General features: G+C 33.1%; 4 protein-coding genes across 13 annotated transcripts; 1 reads left to right on the forward strand and 3 right to left on the reverse strand.

Annotated features, from left to right (window-relative positions):
• Positions 1–2,980: 2,980 nt before the first annotated feature.
• Positions 2,981–5,197, reverse strand: LOC18109889 (cyclin-U4-1). Its single transcript, XM_006388122.3, has 2 exons — positions 4,688–5,197; positions 2,981–3,571 (listed from the first exon to the last, which is right to left on the reverse strand). The coding sequence occupies exons 1-2, from the start codon at positions 5,020–5,022 to the stop codon at positions 3,301–3,303; spliced, it is 606 nt and encodes a 201-aa protein (XP_006388184.1). The 5' UTR covers positions 5,023–5,197; the 3' UTR covers positions 2,981–3,300.
• Positions 5,198–9,496: 4,299 nt separating this feature from the next.
• On the reverse strand, positions 9,497–11,856 carry LOC18109890 (peptide methionine sulfoxide reductase A1). Its single transcript, XM_006388123.3, has 2 exons — positions 11,236–11,856; positions 9,497–10,001 (listed from the first exon to the last, which is right to left on the reverse strand). The coding sequence occupies exons 1-2, from the start codon at positions 11,776–11,778 to the stop codon at positions 9,750–9,752; spliced, it is 795 nt and encodes a 264-aa protein (XP_006388185.2). The 5' UTR covers positions 11,779–11,856; the 3' UTR covers positions 9,497–9,749.
• An 879-nt stretch (positions 11,857–12,735) lies between these two features.
• LOC7457600 (arginine biosynthesis bifunctional protein ArgJ, chloroplastic-like) lies at positions 12,736–15,936 on the reverse strand. 9 transcript variants are annotated; one of them, XR_008057397.1, is made up of 6 exons: positions 15,821–15,929; positions 15,616–15,707; positions 15,393–15,530; positions 14,932–15,055; positions 13,754–14,722; positions 12,736–13,009 (listed from the first exon to the last, which is right to left on the reverse strand). XR_008057397.1 is itself a non-coding variant. In XM_024586539.2 (5 exons), exons 1-4 carry the CDS (start codon positions 15,615–15,617, stop codon positions 13,980–13,982), a joined length of 399 nt encoding a protein of 132 aa, XP_024442307.1. In that variant the 5' UTR covers positions 15,618–15,929; the 3' UTR covers positions 12,736–13,009; positions 13,754–13,979. The 9 variants fall into 9 exon arrangements, 4 of the variants coding, with proteins under 4 accessions (XP_024442307.1, XP_024442305.2, XP_024442306.1 ...); XR_008057394.1 differs by having other exon boundaries at positions 15,393–15,707; XR_008057398.1 differs by having other exon boundaries at positions 15,393–15,481; positions 15,616–15,929.
• A 1,624-nt stretch (positions 15,937–17,560) lies between these two features.
• LOC7457601 (CBBY-like protein) lies at positions 17,561–23,716 on the forward strand. 2 transcript variants are annotated; one of them, XM_002321751.4, is made up of 11 exons: positions 17,561–17,938; positions 18,081–18,130; positions 18,269–18,332; positions 18,493–18,541; positions 18,632–18,700; positions 18,992–19,053; positions 19,769–19,849; positions 20,925–21,079; positions 21,182–21,266; positions 22,235–22,378; positions 23,430–23,716. In XM_002321751.4, the coding sequence occupies exons 1-11, from the start codon at positions 17,658–17,660 to the stop codon at positions 23,530–23,532; spliced, it is 1,143 nt and encodes a 380-aa protein (XP_002321787.1). In that variant the 5' UTR covers positions 17,561–17,657; the 3' UTR covers positions 23,533–23,716. The 2 variants fall into 2 exon arrangements, with proteins under 2 accessions (XP_002321787.1, XP_024442774.1); XM_024587006.1 differs by lacking the exon at positions 23,430–23,716 and having other exon boundaries at positions 22,235–22,382.
• Positions 23,717–24,893: the final 1,177 nt, after the last annotated feature.

Raw genomic sequence — 24,893 nt, forward strand, 5'->3', positions numbered from 1 at the left:
CAGCTCAAATCTAAAAAAAAAATCAAATTAACAAAAGAATCCAAAACAAATTTCCAACAAACTTAATGATGATGAATGAATTTTTTTAAAAAAATTCAAAATAGCTGAAGCAAAAACCGTTTCAACCTTTAGAATTTGTGATGCAAGTCATGGGATCGAATCACAACATAAAAAGCAAACTCGAAAAAATAAAAATGAAAAATTCTAAACCAACTAAAATAATTAGGGATAAACTTGAAAAAAAACAAATTTAAAAAAAAATGTAATTTAAAAAATATAGATTTGTAAAGAAAGAGAACCAAATTTGAAAAAAAAAATAAAACCAAATCATAAGGGATAAATTGGAAAATAATTTCAATTAAAAAAAGGATAAGAACAATTAAAAAAAACAATTAAAAGAATGAGGTCAATATTTGATATAAAAATAATATGTTAATGGATGAAATCCAAAGACAAATTAATTCAATAAGAGATTCAAGAGAAAAAACATCACAATTAAAAGAATGAGAACCAAATCTAATATAAAAACAAAGTATCAAGGGATAAAATTAAAACAACAAATTAACTCAATAAATTATTAAAGACCAAATACATTGCAATAAAAAAAATGAGGAACTAATCCTTAGGGGTAACTCAACCAATTAGGCCTTGGGTTTGCTTCTTAATGGTCACGAGTTCGAGTTCCCTCAGGGTCACTAGAGGCTTACATGGTCATTAACTTTAGGGCCTGTGGGATTAGTCGAGTTGCACGCAAGCTGGCCCAGATACCCACGTTAATAAAAAAAGAGAGAATAAGGAACTAATTTAACTTAACAAACAAATAACTAGACTCTCTCTCTCTCTCTCTCTCTCTCTCTCTCTCTCTCTCTCTCTCTCTCTCTCTCTCTCTCTCTCTCTCTCTCTGTCTCTCTCTCTCTCTCGCCCCCCCCTTTTGTTTTTGCAATGGCCAATATTGTTTTCTACGAAGAGAGTGGGAAAATAGGGAGGAAGGAAAAACTCCTTGCTGGAGCACCTCCACCGTCAAAGAGCTTGCATGTCACCACCGTTACGGGGAGGTGAGACACATCGAATGCCGTTCCAAAAGGTGGCATTTGGTGTTGTGTGGGCGTCACACGTCCTACCCAAAGATGAAAGGTTTTAATTTTTAATATTAATTTATATATTAAAATACCAAATCAACTCTAACCATATATAAGAATTATAAAAGAAACATAGTAAAAAATCTAAAATAACCTTATATTCATAATAAAGAGAGTTTATTTTTTAGGGACATATAAAAAGGATTTTTTTAACAATAAATTTACAATAAATATAGAAGTGCTTGATGAGATCAACCAATTAGAATTACAATAGCTTGGTTAGTGTTTCCAACAATAAGAAAGGAAAATATGTTTCCATGTATTTTTTATTTTAAAAATATAAAAATTCATTTTAAAATTGTTAAAGAAGCATAGATATTTCTTCGCGTTTCTATCTCTTTTACATATATCTTGGAAGAATAACCAATTACATCTATCTCAAAACTTATCTCCCCCACCCCCCTCCTTTTCTTTTAAACTTGACGTTCCTATATATATATATATAACAAATGCAACTTTATCAAAATCTTAGTCATGGGCATAAATGCTATAATTTTTTTTTTCAATCCGAAACTTCAGCCAATATTTAAGAAAACTTGAATTCTCTAGCCGGATACGATGATAGCTATAAGATCATTCGACAAGGCGATTTAATTAACAGGTACGGCGGTCCAACAAAAAAAAAACATAGAAAACCTAAAGAAACCATCAATAAAACTTGAATAAAATATGTATAGAGTAAAAAAAAAAAAACCCTTGTCTATCGAAGGCTATGTAACCCTCTTGCTTCCCTCCAAACGTTCAGAAATCCTTACTGCTACAATGAAGCCCCAATATCCTTGACACAAGCCTACTTATATACTAGCACTGCGGCGGTGATAGCCAAGGCAGAGGTTGTTTCCTTCCCCTGCGAGAATTCTCTCTCCTAGAGGTTCCCGGATTTTATCAGAGTTGTTTTCCTTTTTAACTTGTACTTCCTATTCAATTTCTATCTTTAATTAGAAAGTGTTTATAAAACAGAAGCGAAGCAGCCTCAAATTATTTCCTGAATCAGGAATTAACACCTTTATTATTTAGCTAGGGTCCTGTTTTCTTGAAAAATAAATAAATAAATAAAAATTAGGGCCCTCTTAGAAATTTATATGAGAAGATCTGCATATTATATATCTGGTGGACGTATAGCTGGCTACAAGTTAGGGTCCTTTTTATTAGAAATGGGCTCGTAGTACCAAGATAATAGCTCCAGCCCAATACTTGAGATTAACTGTGCTGGACTATGATTAGAAACTCTTTATATATATATATATATATATATATATATATATATATATATATATATATATATATATATATTAGAAGTATAAAATTTTATTTTGAAATTATATTAGAGTCATTTTATGTTCTCATTTTTATCTTTTCAATAAAATACTTTTTTGTTTCTTGTCTCATTTTTTGATCTACAATATTAATCAAATACAATCCTAGTTTTATTTATAAAAAAAAAAAACACATTCTCTATATTAGTACATTAGAAGGAATAAAATTATTTTGAATGTAAATCTCAAAATGAAAATTCAAGAAATTAAAAAATGAACATATCTCTTTAATCTTTAAACACCAGCTAATTTCCTTACAGTCATTAACCATTGTTAACAAGTGAAATCACAACACAACTCAATTTGATTAGTCTCCTACATATGCATAGAGAGATTGCGCAATGCTTCTGTTGCAATTTTTTTTTCCATGCATTTGGAAGGCTAAGCAAGATTCTGTTTTCTACTGATATTGCTTCTGTCAGCAGTCGTTCACAGTCTCAGGAAGCCTGGATTACTTGTCCCATTGAGGAACTTGGGCAACAGGGCATTGCACAGTTAAGTTCTGGTCATGTTTTACAGGGAAGATTGATCGTGAGCTATACATCGTGTTAGCCAGACTGTAAGGACAGAAAGCCCATCTGTACATAGCATTGATTTGCAAATTTCCAACCAAAAAGAAAAGGAGAACACGACGAGTAGCATAAAAAACTGAGCTTGAAGATGTGTGCAGTGCCTCAAATCATAGGAAGCCAAGTGAGAGTTTCGACTCCATCATTTCAAACCAGAATGCTTATGGAAAACATCCAAGCTCTCACATGTGCATGACCCTACATGACTAGCACTACTAAAAGTCTGCTAGTTCCTTTTTTTTTAGGTCCAACTTTCCTAACCATCCTAAATATTATCTAAACAGCAAGCTGTTTTTGATGAGTGGATTCATCTTCATTGAAACAGCAATGGATTTTCAGTGGTCTTGCGATATTTAGAGGAGTGTCTACTATTTGCAGAGGAGACTGAATCGACATTTCTCTCTGAAGGTAAGAGCAATAGAGGTGGAATGTGGTTGGTGTCACATTCAACTGGAAGCCTAGACCAAATAAAAAATCCACTTCAAGAAGATTCATCTCTCTTGTGCTGATTCCTCCAACTTTAGCATAGAATGCGTTGTTGTAATATCTGACCAGGCAAGAACACGAAACAAAGACATATCAACGCAAAGAAAAATAAACTTTCTACATTAGTAATCTTATGTATAGTTTCCAGTTGGAATGAATGACAGACAAACAATTGAACCACCAGCCTGCAACCATGATTTTGGCAGTAGAGCACAGTGGGTATTGGCAGTGAACAAAAACAGCCAAGGCCCGAGAGGGCTGAGTATTTTAAATGGCCCAAAAAAGGAAAAATGAAAGGAAAGGAAAGAAATGCTTCTAGATGCTGTGGCTTTAAACAAAATATAGAGCTTTGATTGAGCTGTCACTGACCTGACCCCTCTCTAGGATGAAAGTGAAACATGCTTACAATTTGATGGAATTTACAGGCATGCTTAAACAGACAGAGGCAATAAGTAATAACACCACAAACTTAGGTGGTATAGTCGAATCAAAGCTGGAGTTTTACACATGGGTGTCTTCTTTTTCTTGGCTGTGGCTGATTCAGATGGGATTTTTTTCCGATCCCATATGCACCTAGTTTTGTGTACTGCATTTTGGTTAATTAAGGGGATCTCATCGGATCACGGGCCATCATTCTATGTGACTGGAATATGAAGTCTGACTTCTTAAATCAAAATGCTGGCGTGATTTGGCATGCCTAATTTCAATTAAGCAATGAAAATATCTTATCGCTTGAGAGTTTTCATGCGTATGTATACACAAGCCTAAGCTTCGGATCTTAACTGAGATGCAAGGTGCAAGATTTCCATCACATAGAATTTCATTTAATACAAAGAAAATCAATAATTCTTTTTTCTATTCAAACTTGGGCATGACTTGAACTTTGAGGCCTAACCTACCCTTTAATGTCTTTTAACATTTCAGAGTTGAATGTCATCAAGGTAAAATAAAGAAAAGGAAAGATTCCAATCAAGAATCCTTGTACCAGGACTGCTATCCATTATCTTTGATGAAGAGAAAAATATAAACTCATTAGTTGGATCATCAAACTTGAATCCACTTATCAAAGTTGATGCCAGATCAAGAAGAACAACTATAAAAAAATAAAATAAAATAAAAACTAAATTAAAGATCAAAAGGAACTTAGCTCAAGAACTGGATTCTGAAGATTACTTACATATCATCCATGAACTTGACAGAGACCAAGACACTTGTGATGAGCAATCTATGCACATTGAAAGAATTGAGAGGAAAACAGGATTGTCTCTGAGAAAACCGATCAAGATACACATAAGCAACAACAAAACAAGAGGGGCTACAATTTGAATACTTGAAGATTCTCTCAAGATAGTTTTGAATGGATATAGTAGGTCTCGTTAGGCCATGAAAGATTGAGGCTTTCTGGGGGTATAACTGATGGCTAATATCATTAGATTCTGCTACTCTTTGAAGAAGAGAAGAGAGGAAAGTTATGACCTTAGGCATCACTGCAGTCTCTGCTAATTCTGCCATTCTTGTTTGGTTTACTTTGGTTGTTGTGTGTAATTAGCGGTGTTTTATAAGACACCACCTCCTGCCTTCCCTTTGTATAGCGTGTCAAACGATTTTATTGCTAATTTTTTTTCTCTTTCCAAGTTTACTACTATGTAAGAGGGTGTCTTTATGCATCTCCCTAGCTTTTCAAACAATGATATACATATTATTTGTCCACTTGGGAATTTTAGTATTGTATGATTATTTAGTGTTCTAGTATTATTTAGGAATATTAGTATTTATTACCTAATAATGACATTAAAATCTTAATATTTTTATATAGAATTAAGACTTATTAAGTTTTTTTTATTTGGTTTGCGAAGTATGAATAAGATTTTCCTCATCCCCACACAAAACTCTTGCAAATCTCCTCAATATCCTCACAAGTGCCTTTGGGAAGTTTAGCAAAATGCACTGTATACATGATCAGCATGGCTTGCAGAACTGGTTAGGAAAGAGTTATCCCCCCTGCCAACGAAAATCTGTCCACTTTCCATCTGGCTAATCTTCACTTGTCTAAATCAACAATGTGACAGAACGTGTACTTGGTTGCTCGCTGGTGAAGCAAGGGCACCACAAGATATCTCCCAAAATCAGTGGTCCTAGCTAGTAAAACCACTCTCTTTAACAACAGAAGTGGCTGGCAACATGCTGAGATTCATTAGGGGAGAAAAAGATTTTGGTCGTAGGAACACTCACATTCTGATCACCAGCCGGAAGCATCACAAAAATATCCAAACAACCTTGTATAGCTCAAATCTGATCGAGAGAGGCATCGGAATCCTTATGACAAGCCATAACCGCATCAACATGAGAAGCTTCTTGACCTCCTGGATCATTAAATTAACTGTGTTTTTTCCACCATGGAAATTGCCTCATCCTCCATAGCAACCTTACCTCACTAGGACTCTGCTCTCTTATGGTGGCTTTGGAGGATTCAGGGTTTCGAGTAAGAAACATCTGGTACAGAAAAAACATCTGGTACAGAACCCACCAGTACTGTATCCTCATAAGAACAAATTAAGTCTTTCGCGTGCTCCTTCCTCCCTCGCATCAACCTCCAGCACATTATCCATACCATCCATGCCACAAACATCTTTCCCATCTGAGGAAAAGGATTCATGTCTTTTTATTACTGCATGCGACCAGATCAATTCCTCCATAGTTATGGTATTCTCAAAAGCCAGGTTCTTGCCCATGACTCTCGCACAGTCCTTGCTTGAGTATGGATGTCCAAGTTATATAGATTTTTGTGGTTGGAGCAGTAATTAGACATCATTATAACTCCTAATTCATTAGTTTTTTTAATAATTATTGTAGTAAACCCATGATTTTGTCTTAACATCAAAATCATGATAGAGATGTTCCAACAGATAATTGGATTCGACAAGTGATTGCATATCAAAGGTGGGACTTGAGTAATTATTAGGGATAATTGAGAATTGAAAAATAAATAAATTTGTCTAACTTGTAATGACATCTAATTAAAGCTGCTTTCTCTCTTTTGGTGGATGAGGTTGGCAAGAAAAGGAATATCGTGACATTTACGTCCCCACTGGTTTTATATCTTGTTTCTCATGGCACCAAAATTGGGTTGGAATTTAAGCTTGAGAGGGAAAGTTGATGTCAATGCTGTGTTTGCATAGTCCTGACGGGCAAAGAAATCATAATTAAATTTCTGAATATGAGTAGAACGTGTTGTGGACTCAATTATGAATCGGTTTTACACAGTAAAATTAGTGAAAATGACCTGCGAAGAATCTCATGCTCGAAAAAAACCTGCAAAAGTGCCAAAAATACTATAAATTAACTGAATTGCATCGAAAAAAACATTATTTTTTTTTAGATTTTCGTCTTTATAAAATGAGGGTAAAAATGATAAATATAATGGTTAATTTTAATCCCCTATCCGCTTGTCCTATGCTTGAACAAGATCACATGAAAATTGCAGGCTTGGATATAGTCATGCATTGAGAATTCGAGTTGGGATTATATAAAACAGAAACCATAGCTCTATTAAAAATGGAAATGGTCCCATCAAACAACTAGATGATCTGATCTAGAATATCCATATACCAATTCATACCCTAATTAATTATTATTTATTTAATTTTTTTCAATTTCTTTTAAGAAGGTTAACTTAAATATTAATCGAGTGCCCTACTTGCATCGCATAAAGAGGGCAATCATTAGAATTCCAGCTAGCTTTCATAGCTAGCTAGCTAGTAGAATGTGTCCACATTACGACACAACATTCTTGTACTTGTGATTTCTTGTCTTCTGTATTTCTTTTATACCTCTTTCTAGGCTAGGTGTCTGGTTTTCTTACTGACAGCTTGTTCCTTCTAACACTTGAAAACAAATATATAATCACTAATTCAAAACAGCTGTTTTCTTCCTTTTGTTTTCTTGGATATCTTGATCATACAAGGGTTTTTGTTCTCCTTGTGGCCTGACTAACATGAAGTAACCAGAGAAGAAAAGAAATAAAACCCTTCGATCTGCTGTGCTTGGTGCTTTTTGCAGTTGTTGTTAGCATAATTCGGGTCACAGGAGAAGCCTCAAATCAACTCAAAATAGATTGCAATATCCTCAGTTTCATCCCCGTGAGACTACTAATTATCAACTTATTTTTAATTTTTATATATAGACTCGATTAATTAGATTTATTGTTCAAGACCTTAATTAACAATAAACCCCATTTAATCAGATGATTAAGATGTCGAAATGATCTTATAATTATGCTATCTATTCAAGTTAAATAATCCAGTTATAATTTCCTAATGTCTTACTCGGTATTTATATATTATTAAGGCAGGAAAAGGCAAAAAGAAATCATATGTTTCTCCCATCCACCAGGCTTGGAGTATGATCATGCTTGTTTATAAAACTTAGTGGTTTAGGTTAGGACTAAATTGGTTAACCACCAAACTAATCATTTATAGCAGTTCTTGCTTCCTTGCACTCCAAGCTAACCATTCTCACCTTTTCCTTTTCTTTTTCTTTCGAGCACGTATAGTCAATTACATTTGCATAACATTGCACATAAAATTATTAACATTAGTATATTAATTAGTAATTAATTAAATACCACACAGATTAACTAAGAAAAAGTCGATCTACCTCCCACTTTCAAAGCTCCTTAACATGCTCGCCGTGCCCTGCCTTATCTGCGCCGGCATGATTCTCTAAAACAACAGTAATTTAAATTATTTTTGCTTCACTTTTAACCATCAAAATTTTGCTTGAACGAAGCATGATATTCCTGTAGCCTTGGAGGGTCATGTTAGTAGATTTCAAACATGATATTTTACTAGTTAAAACGGCTGTTTATTCCCTTTCAATTGTTTTAATTGTTGAGCATTTAACATGACCTGAACATGCAGGAGGATTTTTTTTTCATTTTTTTATCGTTGTATCTTGATCACTCGTGCTACCCACGTTGGTGAGGTATGTGATGCATGTTCTACTGTATTCAAGGGATTTTGATAATGTTATTATTTTGTGCAACAAAAATATTTAAGTGCTAATTAAAATAAATCAACATAACATAATATTTTTAAGAGATTGTTAACTCTTAGTTTTCTCCAATATTTCAATATTTTGTCTTTTAAGTATTTACAAAATAATATGAACTCAATTTTATTTTTTTTCTAAAAAAAAAAAGACAAACTCAAAATTATCAAATCAATCTCTCCACCACCATTTTAATAAATAAGAGCCTATTTTTGGAATTTTCAACATTTTCCAATCACATAATTTGTATTATGGAATAATTATATTTATGAAATCAAGAAACATTTCATATATGTCAGGTATTTTTTTTATTTTCATCATAATAAATCTCATTAATCAGGGCAAAAGCCCTGCATTTATAAAAGCTCATCAAGACCAAACTACAAGTACAACAAAACTACAAGCCCAGATGAAGCAGGCCGAAATCAGAGAACGAGGCCCTTTAACTGTGCACGGAAGCATCAGCAAGGATACTTCCTTTGGAAATTCTTGGTTGGAAAAAACAAATAATAGAAGATTGTTAGGCTTGACAGCGAGAATATATATATATATATATATATATATATATATATATATATATATATATATATATATATGTTAAATACTTTGATAAACAATCTCTCGATCGTCCTCTCCAAGGAAAAAACCCTAGCTATTGTCGGTGATGTTCTCACAATATCATTGGTAAACAACCTTTCATCTTTCTATCTTCTTCCATTGTTCTAAGAATTTGACTGTTTCTTACTTGTTTTCTCTATCAATACCCTAGTTTTATCCTCCAGTTTGATGAGTTTTTATCTTTTTAGAACAAAGATTTGATAATTATACCTAATAACAAAGGGGGGGATGAGATGCGTTCGAATACGGCTTATTTCTTGATTTTTTATTTCCAAGGAAAGAAAAGAAAGTTTACACCTATTCAACTAGAAGAGCAAAATAAACTACAGAAAAACTTTATTTCTTATATACCAACCATTCTGCCCAAACTACCTTTACACAAACAGTAGAGCACGCGGCCATCAAACACGTTTAGGTATCTAGATATCTGTATCCTGGAAGCTAAGCACATATGGCATTCACAACATAGCCTAGCACACAAAAGCTTAGGTTTATCAATATAAACAGGTAAAGTCTCAGGACAAGAATAATTAACCTAGGACGATGTTTGCCTCTAAATGATGGTTAAGGACTTAGCCATAGCATTTGATTGGATCATTGCATCCTTTCTCAGCAGATTGCATAAATCCAAATCGGCCACCCTTCGCAAGATACTGCTGGTGGTATTCTTCTGCTCTGTAGAATTTTTTGGCAGGTAAAATCTCAGTGACTATCTTCCTGTTCAAGAGCTTCTGCTGCCGTTCCAAGGACTCCTTCGCTGCTTTCTCCTGCTCAGGGGTGTAATAGTATATTCCAGACCTGTACTGTGTTCCCACATCATTCCCCTGCCCAGCAAGGACCAGCAAGATATTAGAATATGCAATATGAACAGACCATAAGAAGAGTACATTGAAATCAGACTTGTATCACAATAAAATCCCTTGAGACAATGCAGATTAATATTATGTCATAGTAACATTGGGATAAATAAAGTGACATCAGCTATTGATGGCGTGATATAATAAGCTAACAATGAAACAGGAAGACATGTGATGACCACAGGCATGCCGGGACTACCGCCTAGAATATATATGTCCGAAATGGATCATCTATTCCAATGAAAACAAGTGATAATACTCATTAATCCTACTATGACAGAGAATGGACTGGATGAACAATGGACTCGCACAGCACCATTAAAGTGCAACCTGATAATGCATATCCTCGTTGGGTTGCCCTTAATGCAAATCAAGCACCATGGCTGACTCACACAACCAACGAGGTATACTCAAAAGTCCAATGCGTGACTATTAGGGGTCACTGGATGTTGAAGTTTTCAACATGCACAGAACTCTCTAGAAAATCATCTATAATTTCGATGGCTCCCCTTCCAAAACGATACAAAGTAGATACTACACCAGACTGTCCAAAATCAAAGTGGATTTGACAACTAATTTTCTTCATTGTGGACACCAAGTTAGCAGTTCTTTCCCATTTCATTCTTCAGCTACATCATATTACATTTAGTTAGATTCTAAAAAACCTATGTGTGTTTCCTAATAACCCATACCCGGGCACCTATACATTCCAGGCAAACGAATTGACACATGGTATAGAAGGTTATTGACTTCTTTAGAAACTAACGAAAAATAGAAATAATTAGTAACATGCCAACAATAAGGAGGGAAATGCAAAGCAATTAGGCCCAAAATCACCTCAACTCATTCTCAAGAAAGACAAAAAAGATAGAACTTGAACTAAAAAAAAACAACTATCAACACAAATGCTAAGCAGTCAATCAAACAAAAAGTGAATTATCCACTGAAGAGCTCACCTAAAACCCAAAAAAGTCAACCACCAAAACCTCCAAAATATCAACCAACTTTAAGAACTTAAAACATGTAGCACTACAAATTAAGCAAGAATCCAAGAAAATTAACAAAACCCAATTACAAACCAACCCCGCACAATCCAATCAAAACCCAGTTCACATCATCACCAAGCCTCAAACTTTCACACACAAAAAATCAAAATTTGACAACCCGTTAAAAAAAAAAAGGCCGATTCAAGCAAACCCACCTGGCGATTCAAGGTAGTAGGGTCATGTCTAGCCCACAAAACATCAATCAAAGTGTCAAAGCTACACTCTTTAGGGTCATACTGAACCCTAACAACTTCATTATGATTAGTAGTACCGGTACAAACATCCTCATAAGTTGGATTATGCAATAAGCCCTGAGTATAACCCACTTCAGTTTTAGTAACACCAGGGACTCTTTGAAATGCTAATTCAACACCCCAAAAACAACCAGCTCCAAACTGAGCAAATTGCTGACCAGGAGCTGGTAAGTCATCATCGGGACCTTGTGGGATTGTTGGGTCCATTGTTGATGGGTCAGGTGACCTGGGACCAAAGCCTAGTTTGTTAAGGATGTTCATTGATGGCTTGTAATAAGAGATGGGTTTTGAGGTTCGAGGGAAATTGAAGGGTTTAGAGAGAAAAAGTAGCGATTTTGATGAGAGAGAACGGAAAGGTTTTGAGAGGACGAGAAGAGGGGTGGTGCTGCTGCTGGTGGTGGTGGAGGAGGTAGAGGAGAAGTGGGTAGCAAGATTTCGGAGCATTTTTTAGATTTGGGTGCGTGACGTGCACTGGTGGAGGTGGAGGAGAAGTGATGTTGCAAGTGGTTAACAAATGGAGAGGTTTTTTCTTTTTTTTTGTAGTTTTTTCTCTCAAATTTAATTTCGATGATATTTTTTTATATATAATTTTTAGAAGAATTTATTGTGTTTATTTAACAGCTCACAAATCTAACTAACCATTTTACACTCAAAATTGCCTCAGCTTTATTATTTTACACATAGTTTTAAAATCCGGTTTGATTTAAGATTGGGGTTTTAAATTTTGACCGGGTTACCGAGTCGGTCGGATTAATTTTTTTAAAATAAATCAAAACAATGTTATTTTAATAAAAACAAAAACTAAAATGGAATAAGTTTCAAAACTATAATTTTACACATAATTAAACCTTTTTAGACACAGTTATTGAGGAAGATCTTAAGATTTGAATTAAGCTGTAATTATTGAATCATTAGTCATGAAAGCTGATTTATTACTTTTTAAAAGTATTTTGTATTTAAAAATATATTAAAATATTTTTTTAATTTTTAATATAAATACATTGAAATTATTAAAAATATTAAAAAATATCAATTTAATATTTTTTAAAGTAAAAACATTTTAAAAAAATATCTACAAACAGATATAGAATGTTTATGATTACTTCTGCTTTGTAAATTGTTTTTTATTTATAAAAATATTAAATTAGTATTTTTTTAATAATTTTAATGTATTTTTATAAAAAATAAATATAAAAAATATCATTTTAAATTATTTTTAATCAAAAAACACCATAAACCATATTACTAAACACACTTGGATCTTTTTATGAAAAAATGGATTTATTTTTTTACACAAAAGCCACGTTATTTCATTTTAAAAAAAAAAATTGAAATGAATTAGTTTTTTTAAAAAAGAAACCTAAAATGATATTATTTATTTTTAGGTTTAAAAAAATTAGGTTCCACGACTAGGAATTGAGGTAGATGCATTAATTTGTCAATATACCACAAGTGTGCTTTAGAATTAGAGTACCTTTCTAAATGCTTTATCGATAGATTTAATATTCTTCGACTAATAACCGATACGAGCTGCTTCCTCCACAGGGAGACACGACTCTCACCGACCATCATCAATATTCTTCATTTATACTTGCTAGAAAGATATCGGCCGATTCTCTGAGTTACCTGTTTCGGTTGAACACTGTTACTGGAGAAGATGGTGGACTGGAAGAATCTGGAAGAGGACATGGAAGATTTTGTGAGTCAGATTTCTAGCCATCTCATCAAGCCATCTTGTGGTTTAGATTTTGGAATGTGGATGAAAGCCTTTCACACACCATCTATTTCATGCATGCTAACGTCGTTTTCATTCGTCCCCCCAGATCTCCCTGGGATCGGAAGCTAATATACAGTTAAATGTTATTTATTTTTATGTTTAAAAAATATTTAAAAAAAAAATATTTTTTATTTTATTTTACTTTTTATTTTAAATTAAATTTTTTTATGTTTTCTGATTGTTTTAATATGCTGATTTTAAAAATAAATTTTAAAAAATAAAAAAATATTATTTCGATAAATTTTCAGGTGAAAAACACTTTAAAAAACAACTATTATCACAATACTAAACAGGTTCTAAATATTTTTTGCCCTAGTTTGCCTTCAAAAAATATTAAGTTAGTAATTTTTTAATGTTTTTAAATAATTTTATTGTGCCGATGATGAAATTATATATATATAATTTTAGAGTCTAACAACTATGATACACTATGATACTTTTGGAGACTCGATCGGGTTAGCATGTAGGTTTTTTTCCATATGATCCTAGATGTGCCAAAAAAAAATTTGTAAATACAATAATTCTAATGCGAATGATCAACTTCAAAGTTAATGAGAAAAAAAAATTAATCTTAATACGTAAAAAACTGATCTAAAAATATTATTAGAGCTAAAACAATGAGAAAGGATAAAATGTCCATACCTCAAAATCCATTGATGACTGATCACCTAAGAAATTTTTTCATAGAAGAAAAGAGGACGAGGATGGCAAAGATTCTGGTCGGTTTGATGATATCGTACTAATTATATTCTTGAGACTCGGAGGAAATAATTTCCACCCAAGACGGCAAATTAAGCATCATATGCAAGGAGGATAATTAATATCCGATCAGATGCCTGGTTCCTTGCCTTTTTCCTGTGAAGTACGTTCACATGACATGCTGAGGTGGTCGCAGAGATTGCTGATTCGGTGAAGAAATTGCATTTTGATAAACCACAAAAACAAATCCAAAAACGACAACATTATCAGTCTTCGATCAAGTATAAACTCATTCAGTTAAACTCATTCATCTTTGAAGCTGCATGGTTCATAGCACATAAACTGGAGCATCACAGCAAGCTGAGAAAGCAACGACTTATTGACAGTGGAATCAATCATCCATACCTTGTTTATTCTTTGACCTATGACACCAGTGGATTCAATCAATACTTCTTCTGGTTTCAATTTAAGTAATCGAGGATAAAAGGCACAAATGAGAAGTGAATAAGAATCCAGTTAGAACATGAACTTGGTGAAGTTGAGATGTTCAACCCTAATAAGCTCTGGTACTGATGGTGGAGAAAGAATTAATATTCAAATCATGTCTACTGGGCATGAAGGTCATTATTTCAAAAAAAGGAAAGAAGCAACAGTTGATTGTGGCTGAATGTTTTTTTTTTTTTTTTTTTTGAAGGGCAAAAAATAGCACTTGCCAACATTTCAGAAAAGCTTCATGTGACATAATTCACTTACATGACCTCAGTCACTGCAAGATCATCCTTCATTTGAATTACAGGTGACCGAATACAAGCAATGCAAAAATAATACTCTGGATTACCGTTTTTGAAATATCTAATGCATTTTTATAGTATAATACTGGTGCAGCAGCAACCATGTCGGTAGTGAACGCCCCTGGAGATAAAGAGTGTGAAATTTAAATTCTCAGACAAAATAATCCAATTTCTTTAATGATGCCAATAATTTGTCGATCAAAAGCAAGCAACTCAAGCGGTTTAACCTATCTACCTGAGAGGCAAATAATCACCATAACCTCAAATCTAAAAGTCCATAACTTGTAAAACTACTCGTCATATTATATCCACTAAAAACTGAGACCTCACCTGCAACTGTAGCATCAACATCACAACTAACAAGTGCAAGTTCAGGTTTCTCCCCTTTGGCACGCAATCCACCATACATCCCTGCCGCTTTGAACCCCTTCGCAGCAGTAACTTCCCCAGGAATCTACCACAAAAGTTGCAAACTTGGTAGCCATTTTATAGAAACCAAATAAAAGACACCCATATACCAGTATTCAATAAACTCAAAGCTCTTCTAAAATAATAACCAAAAAAAGAAAAAATTAGACAAAATCCCACATTGACTGTAGCACTATTCATCGAGGTAATTTGAACAAAAACCCATCATGATTTTTACGCACTAAAGTAACATTTGTGGGCATCTCAAGAACAAAAATAGAAAAAAACCATCAATGCTAACATCATTGAAAGACTAGAAAATACAGAATAACAGTCAAGCAATAAAATCTTGAACCTTGAAACAAATAGTGGGCTAAGCTTACTTGTTGCCATGGTCCTTCAGGTAGAAAAATAGGAGCAGCAGGTATATAATTAGAGGCCTCACTCATACTTGATAACGATGAGACAGTCACTGAAAATAATTTAAAGTTTCTCTTACTCAAACCAAACGACCTCAAAACCTGCAAATCATTAAGCTTTGAGGAGCTATGAAGTTCAGGGAATTTTAGAGAGATAAAGCGATGAGGAGGAGGAGCACAAATATACATCTTTTTGGAATTGGCGCCGAATGTAGAAGCTGAAACCGCCGGTGCCGCCGCTTATCTTGGTGGTCTTTTAGCTGTTTGATCGTTTGGTAACTGTCAAAGTAATTTTTATTTAAAAATATATTAAAATAATTATTTATTTATTTTTTAAAATCAATACATTAAATTTAAAAAAATATTAAATTTTTTTTAAAACGTTTTACAACCGGAAAAACAATCTGGGCGTTATACACCGGAGCAGCAGCAGCAGCAGAGTGACTAGTGAGTGGCGGCTTCTTTTTTGTGTTTTTTTTCCTTTTGAGAACTTTGAAGGGGTTTTGCTTTTTATTATTTTAAATTTAATTCTTTAATGGTGATTATTAATAACGTGGATTTAACGCTTAAATTATTTTCAGGTAAACTATATTTTTATCCTCATAGATTCATCAATTCTCATTTGTACCCCTTTTAGTTTAACTTTTCTTAAAACTACCCCTATTGTTTCAAAAGATTCAATTTGCTCTTTATTACTCATAACTAACAAAAGATTCTACTGTATAAAAAAATAAAAAATGATTCATATTTTTATTTTATTTTATCTTCTCAAATACCCATACATGATCTATTAGATATTCCTTTGCAATTTGTTCACCTTTAATCTAATCAAAGATAAACTATTCATGTCATAATTATAATAGAATCATTTTGCAATTTCTTCAATTTTAATTCAGTTAAAAATAAATCATTCGTATTGTCATTTATTTTCCATCTATCTACATATAATAAATCTTTTATAAAATTAAAGTTTAATTTTTATCAAATAAAACTATAGGATTTGTGGAATTTTGCGTCACATTAATTTATATAATAATTATTAATATTTTCTCTTCTGGTAAAGGTGATTCATTAAAGTTTTCATAAAAACATAAGAATTATAAACATTTTAAACTACTTTCTTAATTCTTAATATGCTTATATGAGCTCACATGTATAACTGTTTCGTTGTCTTAATCAATTTAATTTCCATCCAATTAATGTTTAAAATACTTTTCATTACAACTTATGAACTGTAATAGTGTGTGTATTCAAAGCATGTTAGCTTTATTTCAAATAAATTTACTTCGTGTTTTGTAAACAAAGCAAGCTCTAATAAATAAGAGTCGATTAAATATATCTTTATCTTTAAATAAAAAAACTATAATAGATAATATTTTTTAATAAATAATATATCATTGAACACATGGATAATCAACTAGTTTTATTAATAAAATAGATGGTTCGTATAATTTATGGTTTTATTGATTATAATGAGAGCAATTATATATATATATATATATAAAGTATGTAACAATGCATGATATATTATAAATAATTTATCATTGAGTATTTTAGAAGGATTGTTAAACACCGGAATCATAGTTTTTAGACCCGGCCCGGTCCAAGGCCCGGGTCCCGGGTTTTGATCGGGTCACCGGGTCAATTCTCTTTTTTTAAAATTAAAACGACATCGTTTTAGTAAAAAAAAAAAAAAGTAAATAGATCGCAACTGAGTTTTTGACCGGGTCACGCTGAATTTTTCCTTCTCCTATTTTTTCTTCAACCCGGCCCTGCTCGGGTCGGGCCGAGTTTTAAAACTATGATTATAACCATATATATATATTCATCAATATTTAAAACATTGTTATTTTCTGAAATTTTTGTTATATTAAGTTTAACATATTGGTATGTTTTTTAAATATAATAATATAGAATCGATTTAAGAAATAATAACATGACATTTAGAAAAAAAATGAGGTACATAACTTTTTTTTTTTTTTTAACGATTGTTAAGTTGTCTACCATCAAGGGACTATATTATTGTTTCCAGACTAGAGGGACTGATTAAGTATTTTATTAAAAATATAGTGACTAAAATAAATAAATTTTCCTTTTTATAATGCCTAGAGTATACAAGTTTCAATAAACCAGACGGTAAACAAAATCTTGGAGCAGCTTGCTAGCATAAGAAAAATAAAATAGAGAAATAAAAAGCAAAAATAGAGAAAAAAACTTCAAGTACTGGCCATGGAAGCAGCAGCTTCATCATGTTCAATTCTTCATCCCCTTCGTTCATCAAGCAACTATCATAGCAAACACTACACTGAAACCCCACCTAGAAACAGCAGCAGCAGCAGCTGCTGCAATAATCTCTATCTGGGTCTTCCATTTTCTTCCACTTTCCTAAGAAACTACACTTTCCCAGGAAAATTTGTGCAACAAAATCTGTTCACTACATTTTGCTTAACACCTAGCTCTAGTAAACAAAACCCATCTACAGAATTTGCTGTTCTTCTTGAAGTTGACGGGTATGTATTCTCTCCATCTCTGTTTCTTTTTTTTTCTTTTTCTTTTTTTTTTCAATTGCTCCATTAGTTATCTTCTCTTCCTTTATTTTATTATTATTATTTATTTAATTATTCAGAAATGAATTATCTTTTCTTTTTTCAGGGTACTTATAGATGCATACAGGTTAGGAAATCGCCGGGCTTTTAATGTAGGTGCGGCTATTGATTAAATTCTCCAAGTAATTGCATGTGTATGACATAAAATGATCATGTTTTGAAGGAAATATTTGTGATTGTATATGTTTTAGAGTTTAAATTGTTGTTTTTGTTAATTTTTTCATGTGCCACCAGCATTTCAAAAGCTTGGACTTGACTGTGCTAATTGGACTCAGCCTATCTATCAAGACCTTGTAAGGTGTGTGTGTTTTTTTGTTCTTTCTTTCCAAGCGTTATACTGCTGCTCATATTTCTTATAAAATTGCTTTTTAAGTTTTGTGATTGAGTTGGTTTTAATCAAATGCATAGTTTCTTATCATTTGGGATTTGTTTAAGCTATCGTTTTCACTGCTTCTCAGAAAGAGCGATGGTGATGAGGAGAGGATGCTGGTTTTGTTTTTTAACCGGGTCAGTCCCTCTCTAATTTTGGAAAGTAATCAATAAATTATGCCTTCTATGTGATTTTTTTACATATTATACTTTTTGGCCTCCTTGCAGATTGGCTGGCCTACTTCATTGCCCACAAGTGAGAAAGGCGCGTTCATAAAAAGTGTACTGCGAGAAAAGGTATCTTTTTGGAATAAACGGTAACATTATACCGAGGTCCATTTTTCTTGGTTGGATGAGGAACTCAGTTCATGTTGTAGTACAAATCTGGTGATCAAATAATGGTTCAAGGGTACACGTTACCAATTTGATTTTATATTATACGTGACAGTGAGGAAAGGAGAAGTGGAAGAACTGTGAATGAAATTTAATTATTCAATGCTCAAAGCTATGCAACTTTTCGTTCCTTTTTTCAAATAAAGATGCCTGGAAACCATTGCAAGTTTCTAACATTTTACAAATTGTTGGCAGAAAAATGCATTGGATGAATTTGTGGCATCTAAAAGTTCACTTTTACGTCCTGGAGTTGAAGAGTAAGTTTTCTCATCGTAATTCACTGCAAGTAGTGTATTTTCTGTGCCAGTGGAATTGTCATTATGTCAGTTTCCTTTCTCCAACTCTCATGTCTAATCTTTTATCTAGGCAGAGATAAATATCTCCTTTGACACTGTTTTATGTATGTATGAGATATGTTCACTCAAGTTTGTTTATAAAATATTTGGGTGATTCTCTTCCAACGTCTGAATTTCATTATGTTTGTGACATTTGATGAATCTCTTCTTTCAGCCTTCCAGTTTTTATGAAGAAAGTCTCAATTTTATAATAGATGTTGATGTTCCCTGCATTGTCTTTGGCTATTCGCTGCTGACTGGCCTTGATTGTTCCTTTTCCTTTCTACTGTTTTGCTACACTTTTATTTCTAATGTTAAGAACTATTCCTAAATTTTGAGGGAGGTATCTCTACCCTTCCAAGTCAGGTCTGGCAGCGAATCATGAATGTCCGCTTTGATGCTTTCGTTCAAACTTTGATTTTCAACATCTAAAACATTTTTTAATCTTGGAATTGTGTGCCAAGGATCTATACCTGTCAATTCTTATAAAAAAAATATTATTGTTTCTTTTTTTCAATTCACTTTTATAAGCTGAGTTGTGTCAGTTTTTGACATCTTCTATTTGCTCTGGATATGCCTTTGAATATTTGTAAATCAACTTAATTTTAAACCCACAATTGCCAATTTTGGCTTGCAGTTTTATTGATGATGCATCTAATAAAGGAATACCTGTTGTCATCCTAACAGCTTATGGTAAAAGTGTGGAAAAGATTGCCAGGTATGGTATATTTATTACGAAAAGTATTCCAGAATGTAAGTAGGTTCTATAATTATTAATAAATATGCTGCCCGGTTGCTATACAAAGGCATGATACTGACATTGTTTCCTCTGTTTAAATACTTAAGTGTATCGTACTTTTATCAATAAACCTTTGAATTATCCATGTGAAGAAAGTCTACTGACATCATCTTAGAGCTGTCTGATATATCCACTAAATGAAGAAATTGACTCTAATTGTTAATGGTTTCAAGCATTGATGCCTATAAAATAATAGTAAAGCCATAGTTGAAAAAAAATGGCGCAAATGGTTGAGTTACCTATTTGAGTATTTCACTGCCCTTCTGATCTTTTTGTCAATGGAATAGCACCTCTCTTATAAGCAGAACTGTAGGCCTCACAGCTTAGAATGTTAAAGGTTTAGATCATGGTGTTCTATTCTATTAAGCATATGCTTGTAGTCTTTATCCTGTTTGGGTGATGGGCGAAATGTTAGAATGAGTCACAGCAAATTATCCTGTCAGGGTAGTGCCCCTTCCAAACTGTATTTTCTTTCTGTGGATGGAAAACATTCTGTCATGTGTTTCTCTGTAGCTAATTTATTATTGTTGTTGTTATTTGTGAGTTACGGTATAAGTTTTATGTAAAATTATAAATACAACATGCATGGAATGAGCTTGGGTAGGCCTCGTCCTTGTTCACCTGTCTGGGCTCATTTATTGTAAAAGCTTGAACCTAGCCTCATGATCATCTCACGTGGGACTCACACTCACCTAATCACAGGCTTCACTAACTATGTAGTTTTCTGGTTTCATCAACTTAATGGAACAAGTGGAATCCTTCATACTGAAGCCAGTGAATATCAGCTGTTTTTTTTATCAACCCACTATGATAGCTTGTTATCTGATGAATTCCTGCATACAATATATAAATTTATGTATATCCTAAAGCCTTCTGCCCTATTAGTTTCAGTTCTGCACATTTAGCTCACCCTAGCCCCAGTTTTCTTGCTCTTCTGACATAAGCTCCAAGGCTTCACACCAGGTATTTTGTTTGCTTCTCTGAATATTGTTAGATCCATCATAGACAAGCTTGGGCATGAAAGAATCTCAAAGTTAAAGATTGTCGGGAATGAGGAAGTTGAAAAGAGCTTATATGGTCAACTTGTGCATCATAAAGGAATCTTGTCTGGTACGAATGAGGAACTAGCTAAGGAAGCAATGAAAGCAGGTAAGCCCTTAACCTGGTCTGATTGTCACCTGTTCTGTAATATTTATTTTTTCACAGCAGATGATTGGATACTAAAATGGTCTACTACTGCTTTCTGCTCAGTTTCTGCCCAGAAACAAAAGATAGCAGAGGAGGTCGCATCAATGCTAAAGTTGAGTGTTTCCCTTGATTCTAGCTCGTCTGAAAGGTTAATCCAGTAACTTTCTTTTGTATTTGTTTTCCTTTTGCACTAAATTCTAGCACTACTTGGCGCGCTTTTTTTTTCATGGTATAAGGTTCAGAAACAATGAACACTATTTCTGATTAGATAATGTGCCGTAGAGTTTGTCTCTGATATTTAAAAAAAAAAAAAAGATTTTGAACAAGCTATCAAAATCACAGACTGGATTCTGAATAACAAACACATTACGTTGAGCATTACAACTAATGCAGTAAGAATCAATGGTTCTGGTTCTAACAACTATAATGCAGTAAGAATCAATGGTTCTGGTTCTAAAATTTCTGCCTTTGGTGAAGCATGAAGATGATGTTGTGTTAGGACAACAAAAATCTAGGGTATCGTAGAGAAGAATGTGCTAGTAAATATATATATTTTTTCCTTATGTAACTACTTTTACTAAATCAATTAGATATCCAATATGTCACTTTAAAAAGAAGTTGATGCAGCCAAAGAAAAAAATAAAAGCGATGTTGGAAGTTTTATGAAGAATTATTAGTTTTGGACTTCTGTTATCATTCTGGGAATTTTTTATTTAGTTCATTTTAATTCTTTATGAACTTATTATGATTAGAACTACTTGTATTTTATTCAAGTAGCGATTTCATATCCTATTTTGAGCAGGATTCTTTAGGGTTTTCGTGTGCCTATATAAGCATACATATTCTGTGTATTTGGGAGGCTATTTGGATGACAGACAATTTGGTCTTGGAAGTTCCTGCCTAATATTTTTTTTCGAGTGAATCCTGAATTATTCTATTCGTGGTTTCTATAGAGGCTACATTGTCAAAGCTGCATAAATTCAGGCATATGTATATGTGCAATGACACGCATTATTTGCAACAGCTGGCTTGTGCTTTCCGAGTCATTTGTTAAATTGTTTAACTTGTTTTCCTATAGCAATCCTAAATTGAACTAACGTATAATGAGTTATCCAGCCTACAAAAGACTGTAGCTGCATTGCGTGCAGGGGCAGAGTATGCTGGGGTGTCTGTCAACAATTGTGTCCTTATTGCTGGAAGCCAATCTGGAGTGGCTGGAGCTGAGCAAATTGGCATGCCTTGTGTTGTTCTTCGGAGCAGGTGAAGGCTTGTTTCTCAAGTTTTTCACTGTTACTTAGTGAAATTTACTAGCATATTTTCTTTATGTTATTATTATGAGTAGCATTTTTGGCAAACTTTCAAGTTTCATAGCATGGGTATGCAATGTCATCATGAATTGTTATAATGATCTGTTATAATTACATGGAGTTGGCTCGGATACCAGCTATCCTAGCCACATGTGTATGTGCCCAATTATAGATAGAAATAAACCTGAAATCCGAGTCTGCTGAAAATAATAGGAAACAATGCCTTGGGACAAAAGAAGTAGACTGTGTGAGCACCTTCATTCCTGCTGTTCACAGCATTTTATTTATGTCAAGCTCTTTCGGTTTATGTATGTACCAGAGGAAATATGATGTTATAACAAGAACAATTGATAATGCACTATAAGAACAAATGATTTTGGTTAATAAGAGAATAAAGTAAGGGATCAGTTACAACCTTGTGGTGATAATGAGTAAATTTAAAGGTGGGTAACTGAGAAAATTGAGCATTTGACTAATTTAATATTTATGACTTGAATAGTATTTCTACTCCTGGTGTTTCCCTTGAAGTTTAGTGAAAATAGAAGTGATAAAAAAAATAAAAATCAAGTTTTTGTTTGATGTTGTGTTTGTTCAACCAAGCTGAGTGTAAAATTTCAAGTGAATCACTTCTCAACATCTCTAAACTGAAATAGTCTAAGAACAGAAATGCAAGTCCTTATTTCACATATTGTGCATCCATATCCGTTCTTCATGTTTCCGAGTTCTGACGGTGATATATATAATTTTTTTCTTTTATCAATGCAATTGAATACTCTTGCATGTGCTGCTGAAAACATGCTGCCTTGAACAGTCATGTGTGCAAAGAGGCTTTGACTAAGCAGTTGCTTTTATATCTACATCCTGTGCTGCTGCTTTTGTCCCCAACCTATGTTGAATCATTCACTCCTTTTGTGATCACAACAATCATAACATGATTTCTCATTTTGTTTCTAAATATAATTTTATGTCAGTTCCTTTGCTAATGCTTTCAATTATGTTTGTAGCTCAACATCTAGAACTCAGTTCCCATCTGCAAAAGCTACAGTGGATGGGTTTGGAGGTCCGGACCTGACGATCTCTAAGCTACTAGACAAGCGGTGGTCCTGAGATTGATTCAAGGGCCTTTTGTTGAAAACTATATGAGGCCATGAGCTGGTCCTTTTTGTTTCCTGGTATATTGTAACAGTTACACCCATCAAATTAAGACCTTCCGGAGCTGTAATTTTCCAAGATTTTTGCATAATACAAGTATATTTTGTGGTGTGTAACAGATAAACTGCACTACAGACTACTGTTCGTGTTCATGACATTGCCGAATCATGTCTTGGATGCACATCCTCATTATACGATTGAAAGAGGAAAAAACAGGAGAGTTCGTTTCCCTGTGTGAGAAATGTCTCTTGGCTTTGTGGCAGGTCTCGAGTATTGAGAGAGGGACTTTGAACTAAAAAGAGTAATAAATAGCAAGAAACGTTCTCTTCCCAAATAAAAAAGAAGGAAAAAGAATAGAGCTTATGATAATGGCCTGTAAAAATTGAGTTTAATCCAAAAACTATATGATTGAAACTGCTCTCTGATCAGAAAAAAAACTAAAAAAAAGAGAGAAAATTGAAAATTTTACCCATCTCAAAATTGAGTTTAATCCATGAAAGATCTACTGGAGCTGTAATCTTCCAAGTTTTTGCCATAATATCTGTATTTTGTGATGTACAAAAAAATTAACGGTTCTGGTTTTCTTGTTCATGACACTGTTGATCCTTGTCAAGGATGCATATTTCACGTTGTAAGATTGAAAGACATACAGGAGAGCTTGCTTCTATGTATGGTGTGGCTGTGCTAGAAAAATCGCCTGGTTTTGTTAGAGTTATCGAGTATGATAATGAGAGAAACTTCAACTTGTTGGAAAAATTTGTTTAATAACATGGCTAATGGATACATGTGAGGTCGAATGTATTTCACTCGTTTTTTTAGATAAAATTAAGGTTAATATAAGCTTTTTAACCATTAATATTAACATGATTTAAGTAAATTATTAGTAATTAAAAAATTGATCGTAAAATAATATTTTGAATTATAAAACACTATTTTTTACCAATTGTTACCAATTAAAATGTGAATTGTTTTGTCCAATACAGCCCATAAATATTAGCACTTGAACAATATCTTTCATAAGCATTTTATGCAAAGCTGAATATATTTTTTTCAACTAAAAGATTTAAATTTATGACCAAAACGTTCAAGTTAGATTTTTGATTTATAATAACTAATCAAAAGTTAATAATATTAAAAATTAATAATAATTATTACCAGAATTAATAGCATTTTAGCTTTCAAGATCCCCTATAAAAAAGGAATAAATGAAAAGTTTCCTAAATTTTTTTTCTTCCAATTTTTTACACTTCTTCTTACCTCATTTTTAGTGTTTTATTTATTTTTTTATATTTTGATTTTCCTTCCAAAACTAAAAC

The sequence above is a fragment of the Populus trichocarpa genome, chromosome 15 (assembly GCF_000002775.5).
Source record: "Populus trichocarpa isolate Nisqually-1 chromosome 15, P.trichocarpa_v4.1, whole genome shotgun sequence".
NCBI classification, from domain to species: domain Eukaryota; kingdom Viridiplantae; phylum Streptophyta; class Magnoliopsida; order Malpighiales; family Salicaceae; genus Populus; species Populus trichocarpa.

Excerpts from the sequence above, each read along its gene's own strand:
- LOC18109889 (XM_006388122.3), bottom strand. The coding sequence starts at position 5,022 with ATGGCAGAATTAGCAGAGACTGCAGTGATGCCTAAGGTCATAACTTTC. Across the intron at positions 3,572-4,687 it reads GTCAAGTTCATGGATGATAT|ATATTACAACAACGCATTCT; the intron begins GTAAGTAATCTT and ends TTGCCTGGTCAG.
- LOC7457600 (XM_052447388.1), bottom strand. The coding sequence starts at position 15,617 with ATGTATATTTGTGCTCCTCCTCCTCATCGCTTTATCTCTCTAAAATTC. Across the intron at positions 15,056-15,392 it reads CTGAAGGACCATGGCAACAA|ATTCCTGGGGAAGTTACTGC; the intron begins GTAAGCTTAGCC and ends CTTTTGTGGTAG. Across the intron at positions 14,723-14,931 it reads TGTTGATGCTACAGTTGCAG|GGGCGTTCACTACCGACATG; the intron begins GTGAGGTCTCAG and ends CTTTATCTCCAG.
- LOC7457601 (XM_002321751.4), top strand. The coding sequence starts at position 17,658 with ATGGAAGCAGCAGCTTCATCATGTTCAATTCTTCATCCCCTTCGTTCA. Across the intron at positions 17,939-18,080 it reads GTTCTTCTTGAAGTTGACGG|GGTACTTATAGATGCATACA; the intron begins GTATGTATTCTC and ends TTCTTTTTTCAG. Across the intron at positions 18,333-18,492 it reads ATCTATCAAGACCTTGTAAG|AAAGAGCGATGGTGATGAGG; the intron begins GTGTGTGTGTTT and ends ACTGCTTCTCAG.
- LOC18109890 (XM_006388123.3), bottom strand. The coding sequence starts at position 11,778 with ATGCTCCGAAATCTTGCTACCCACTTCTCCTCTACCTCCTCCACCACC. Across the intron at positions 10,002-11,235 it reads CTACTACCTTGAATCGCCAG|GGGAATGATGTGGGAACACA; the intron begins GTGGGTTTGCTT and ends CTTGCTGGGCAG.